The sequence below is a fragment of the Pristis pectinata genome, chromosome 10 (genome assembly GCF_009764475.1).
Source record: "Pristis pectinata isolate sPriPec2 chromosome 10, sPriPec2.1.pri, whole genome shotgun sequence".
NCBI classification, from domain to species: Eukaryota; Metazoa; Chordata; class Chondrichthyes; order Rhinopristiformes; family Pristidae; genus Pristis; species Pristis pectinata.
This window is the reverse complement of record NC_067414.1, coordinates 90,826,394-90,832,645: the sequence shown is the minus strand read 5'-3', so window position 1 is coordinate 90,832,645 and position 6,252 is coordinate 90,826,394. Positions and strand designations below refer to the sequence as shown.

Here is a 6,252-nt window from a genome sequence, read left to right as displayed (position 1 = left end):
ATGCTGGCTGCTTTACCAAGGTAGCGAGAAGTGTAGCCAGTCCATGGAGGGGAGGCTGGTTTCCGTGATGTGCTGAGCTGTGTCCACAATGCTCTGTAGTTTCTTGCGGTCATGGGCAGAGCAGTTGCCGTGCCAAGCTGTGATGCATCTGGATCGGATGCTTTCTATGGCGCATTGATAAACATTGGTAAGGGTCAAAGGGGACATGTCAAATTTCCTTAGCCTCCTCAGGAAGTAGATGAGTTTGCGAAGAGCCAGACCAAGTCAAGGTGTGAGTCTCATATCATCTTGCTGTGTTGCCCAGCCAATGCTACAGTAGCTGCATTGAAACAGGACCGTGCAAGTAGCAGGCTGACATTTGCTGTTTTTCAGTTCCAATTTGCAATCTCCCGTATTTCTCAATATTACTTTGTTTTTTTGCAATTCATCTGGCGACTTGCTATATCTAGATTAAACAAGAATGTCATTCTGTTACCACAGAACACGCCATGACTTGCATTTTATTAATTTTTGGTTTAGCATCTGACCAGAAAAATTTAACAAAAATACAGTTTCATAAATCATGATTAAATACACTCTGAGCAATAAATTAAATCTTAAAACCCGCAGAAGTAAAAAAAAGAATATAGCATTAATTTTATAAAATGTTGTCATGGGGTTGAAAGAGAGAATATCGTTCACAGCTAGACTTTGGCAATCATTTTGCAAAATATTGTGAATGTTTAAACTATTACTTCAGCTCCAGAGTTTTGTAGCACATAGAAAGCTATCAATTTGGCACAGCTTGCAACTAACTCAGATGTTAAATCCTGCCTTTTAAGTCCCCAGAAACTTTAAAAATATTGCCAAGATTAGCTAGAGTAATGTCTAAATTGGTTGTGTTTTCCAGTCAGGGCAAGAACATACCTCTTTGCAAGCAAAAACCCAAGCTGATTCAGCACTTGTAGCTAACTAGTAACATTTCCATAATAGGAATTTCTGGCCATTTTTGAATGTCAAAGTGGCTATTAACAAAATAGAAATCTAAACTTGAATGGTGTTTAAACCAGTAATTCACCAGTATTGCACTGTAGGGAGGTGTCTAAGCTTTTGAATTGTTTTGTGTCACTTCAGAATCAGAATCAGATTTATTATCACTGACCTATTACGTGAAATTTGTTGTTCTGCAGCAGCAGTGAAAAGACATATCTATAAATTACAAAAATAAATAAATAGTGCAAAAAAAAGGAATAACGGGATAGTGTTCAATGGTTCATGGACCATTCAGAAATCTGATGGCGGCGGGGAAGAAGCTGTTCCTAAATCATTGAGTGTGGGTCTTCAGGCTCCTGTACCTCCTCCCTGATGGTAGTAACGAGAAGAGGTCACGTCCCGGATGGTGAGGGTCCTTAGTGATGGATGCCGCCTTCTTGAGGCACCGCCTCTTGAAGATGTCCTCGATGGTGGGGAGGGTTGAGCCCGTGACGGAGCTGGCTGAGTCTACAGCCCTCTGCTCAGGTAAGAAGACACTTGGCTACATTCTTAGGTGGTTCTATCGGACTGAGGTGGCTAATGAGGCCAATGTGGAAACCACAGAAGGGGCAAGTGGTGGCTGATGGGGCAGGTTGGTAAGGTGGTACACTCATTCAGCTACTTATGCAGGTCTTCTGTGTGATCCCGGTGCAAGCTGTCAAGGCTCCCAATGCTCTCCTGAATGCTCGTTCTCTACTTTGAGCAGTCATGGGCCGGGGACTCCCAGAAGTCAGTGGGTGTCTGACATTTTTGTCAGGGAGGCTTTGAGTCTTTTCATCTGTCCACCTGTAATCTCTTCCCATGTCAGATCTTGGAATACAGCTTCTGGTGGGACTGGAGGGCTTGAGTTATGAGGAAAGGCTGGATAGGCTGGGACTGTGTCCCCTGGAGTGAGGGAGGCTGAGGGCTGACCTTATAGAGGTTTATTAAATCACGAGGGGCATAGATAAGGTGGATGGTCACGTTCTTTTTCTCAGGGTAGGGGACTGTGAAACTTGAGGGCATAGGTTTAAAGTGAGAGGGGAAAGATTTAAAGGGGACCTGAGGGGAAACTTTTTCATGCAGAGGGTGGTGGGTATGTGGAACGAGCTGCCAGAGGAAGTGGTTGAGGCGGGTACAATTACGATGTTTGGACAGATATATGGACAGAAATGGGGAATATGGGCCAAATGCAAACAAATGCGAATAGCTAGGATAGACATCTTAGTCAGTATGGATGAGTTGGGCTGAAGGGCCTTCCTCAATGCTGTATAACTCTATGTCCAATTGTCATGGTTTCCATGCCATTGGAATCAGTTGGTTGATTTGTGAAGTATCGTGTGCTATTTGTAGTGCAACATCAAGTACACGTTAAACAAATACACGCACAGGCGTCTTCGCCCTGTGGGCTATTTTTCAAGTCTTTCGGCGATCGGGGGATGGCGACGGGAGCAGGCAATGTGATGGCTGGAAGCTCCTAGTCAAGAACTGGCCCACTTGAGAGCCCATAAATAAATCAACAGAATGAAGGCCATCATCCTCGACCTCGAGGGATAGCCACGACGACGATAACTCTATGACAGTCCAGATGAAGGGTCTCGACCTGAAACATGGACTGCCCATTTCCCTCCATAGATGTTGTCTGACCTGCTGAGTTCCTCCAGCAGTTTGTGTGTAACTCTATGACTCTATCTGTAGAGCAAGTCTTGTATTAGGCATGCGAATGGCACGGTTTGCCCAATGTAGCCATGTGAGTGTAACGGGGGCTTCGCTGCTGGGAGTGTTGGCCTGAGAGAGGACTGACATTGGATCATTTATCCTTCCAGTAAACTTGGAAGATACTGTGAAGACATTGTTAGCAATATGCTTCCAATGCCTGCTGTAGGTAGTCCAGGTCTCTGAAACATAAAGAAGAGCAAGATTTGCTGCTTCGTTCTGAGATCTTGATCTTCAATTATCTTTTTCTTCAATTGACGAAATGCTGTGCTGATGCTTTGAAGGCAATGATGAATTTTATCATCAATGTTTGACTTTGCTAGCATGGGTGAGTAAGCACTTGTAGATCACATGTAATTTAAACCTATGTCTTCATTAGTTTGAATACACAGTATAAATCTATGTCCCCATTGATCTGAATGTATCTCACACTACAATCACTAAGGGATGATGTGTTCCAGTTTTTTTCCATTTATCCAGCAAAATATGACAAGCAAGAACTTGAATTCGTGTAGCACCTGCAGTGTAAAGATTGAGCCATCGTGCCTCCCACAAAGAGAGAGAACGGCCAAAAAGCTTTTTGAGAAATTAAGTTTTGAGGAGATTTTTGAAGGGAAGGAAGAAGATGCAGAAGTGAAATTTCCTTTTGTTTGACTTTAATTTAATCTTTGCTGGGTGTGGTAGTGTATTGTTAAACCACTGGTTTAGTAACCTGAGGGGTGGGACTGGATGCCCTCAAATCCACAAGCTGTTTGGGATTTAGAGTAACATGGAATGAAAACCTGCCATTCACAATGATGTCTGTGAAACAATTAGATTTTTGTTTTATTTTTGGGGAAAGAAAAACACCTGGTTTATCGGTATTAAGGGAGAGGAAAACTACCAGCCTTACTTGATCTGGCCTATACGTGGCTCCTGATCCACAGTAATGTGGTTGATATTTAACTATCCCCTGCAGTGGAGTAGGTCTGCGAAGGGGTCAATGAAGGACAAACAATAAATGCTGTCTTTTTCTGTGATATCTGCATCATTGAATATGTTCAGGCAAGGGCAGGCACGGTAGTGTAGCGGTTAGTGTAATGCTTTACAGTGCCAGCGACCAGGGTTCAATTCCGGCCGCTGTCTGTAAGGAGTTTGTATTTTCTCCCCGTGTCTGCGTGGGTTTCCTCCGGGTGCTCCGGTTTCCTCCCACATTCCAAAGACATACTGGTTAGGAAGTTGTGGGCATGCTATGTTGGCGCTGGAAGCGTGGCGACATTTGCGGGCTGCCCTCAGAACACTCTATGCAAAAGATGCATTTCACTGTGTGTTTCGATGTACACGTGACTAATAAAGATATCTTATCTTATATAAAAAAGACAGAGATTGATAGGTATATAGGGTGAGAGCAGGATCAGTCATTGGTCTTACTGAGTTGGCACAAGGGGCTGCTTGGCCTATTCATTCTTCTATTTCTCACCTTCCTGTAAATAAATAAACTAAAGAAATCCTAACTCTATTTATTATATGTATAATCCTCTTTCCACCTTCCCTGATTCTAGTTTCCTGGATCCAACAGTTTCCTTTCCATTATGGATATCAATTCCCATTCTCTGATATCCCAAACTCTTCCACAAGTACCTCAGTGACACTTTCCCGTCCTGCAAGCAGTTGAGGAAAATTGAGCAGGGAGGTTAAAGATTCAGTCTTAAGTCTGCCCTGAGTTAGCTGCTCTCCTCTGTAACAGCAACAGAAGTTGTAATACTTCGCTTCTCCTTAGGCACTCATGAGGTCAAGGAAGAATTGCTTCTCCTCTGGTTCTGTGGTGGCTGATGAGGCCAAGATGGGGCCCACAGACTCTGCGATGGACGGGGTAGGAGGTGCTTCCAGGGCGGGCAGGTCTTTTGCGACGTGTGTACTTCTCCTCTTGTTTTCTCTTGGCCTCCTTGAGCTCCAGACAAAGAGATTTGAGCTGCTTATTATCTTCCTGGATTCTCCTTCTCCATTTTGAATAGGCCAGGGATTCCTCTGAATCCATGAAGACATTGCCAGTGTCAAGGGGGCTTTGAGAACATCCTTGAACCACTTTCTCTGCCCCCTCCCCTGGAAATCTCTTGTCATGGTGGAGCTTGGAAGATGATGCTGATATTGGTTCACCTAACCTGCCAGTGAAGGATTCTGAGGAGTCGGCATCAGTGCTACCACTCAGCCTGCTGTAGTTAGACGACAGGGAGAACAGGGATCACTTCTTCTCAGTAGCCTATAACCTTAATGCTGGCTCTGAGGTCTTCATCTTCGAAGATCCTTTTCTTCAGATGACCAACTGCTGCGAATTTTATTGTCGATGTCCCTCTCTGCTGAAAGGTGGCTCCTGAGATGTGGAAAATTATCCACATTTCCCAGGGTATTCATCATGGGCTTTTACTAGGGGAACAGATTGACAGAGGTTTGTTTAAGTATACCTGGGCAATGAAAAGGAAATCTAAGCAACATTTTCAGTCTAACTTGTTAACCAGTAATCAATACTGAAAATTTATACATTGATGCCAAATGAGGAACAAGTCACAGAGCTGTACAGCACAGAAACAGGCCCTTCGGCCCATTATCTTTTTGCCCATCTGCACTAATCTCATTTTCTTTCATTGGGACTGTATCGTTCTATGCCTTGCCCATTTAGGTGTCTGTCTAAATGTCTCTTAAATGTAGTAATTGTACCTGATTCCACCACCACCTCTGGCAGCAGGTTCCAGATATCAACCACTCTCTGTGTAAAAAAACTTACCCCTCAGTTCCCCTTTAAAAATCCTCCTTCTCACCTTAATATTGGGAAGGATGTACCTCTTTTTGTTTTCCTTTGGATCCCGGACAACTGTGATGTTCCTCGTGTATGGTAACGTTGTGGTTAAACTACTGGACAAGCTTCCCATAACAATCTCAAAGCAACTAACCAAGTAGCTTTTGTGGAATCTCTTAAAAGTACAGATATGCAAAGGATGTAAGTTGGGATGGCCTCTCCAACTGCTGGTCCAACAATCTGCTGGAACTGGAAAATGTTCTGATGAAAAGTCATTGACCTGAAATGTTGGTTCTGCTTCTCTCTCCACAGATGTTGCATGACCTGCTGAATATCTTCAGTGTTTTGTTCTTATTTCAGGTTTACTGTATCTGCAATATTTTACTTTTCAATTGCAGTAACCTGGAGCTTATCCCAAAGTCAATAGACCCACAGTAAGTTTCACAAATTATCAGACACTCAGAGGCAAATCCAGTGAATTTTCAGGTACACTATCAGGTCTGTGGTTAGAAAGTTTTTTTCTGAAGGAAGAACTTATATTTAAATAGCACCTTTCACATTCTAAATTCATCTCACATAACTTTGCAGTCAAACTGTGAGCTGGAGTACTTATCCCTGAATCAGCTGCAAGTTCAAACACTACTCCAGAAAGCACAAAGAAATTTAGAAGAATGCAGAGGGAGTGTAGTGGTTAGTGTAACGCTTTACAGCGCCAGCGACTCGGGTTCAATTCTGGCCGCTGTCTGTAAGGAGTTTGTACATTCTCCCCGTGT

The 6,252-nt window shown here is 43.4% G+C and overlaps 1 protein-coding gene across 1 annotated transcript in view; it reads left to right on the top strand.

Annotated features, from left to right (window-relative positions):
• Window positions 1–1,379: 1,379 nt before the first annotated feature.
• The window catches only part of mrpl33 (mitochondrial ribosomal protein L33), a 49,197-nt gene continuing 44,324 nt past the window's right edge, over window positions 1,380–6,252 (top strand). The window contains exon 1 of the mRNA XM_052025024.1: window positions 1,380–1,497. Coding sequence (XP_051880984.1) covers window positions 1,395–1,497 — 103 coding nt within the window. The 5' untranslated portion in view covers window positions 1,380–1,394. The remainder of the gene's footprint in view (window positions 1,498–6,252) is intronic.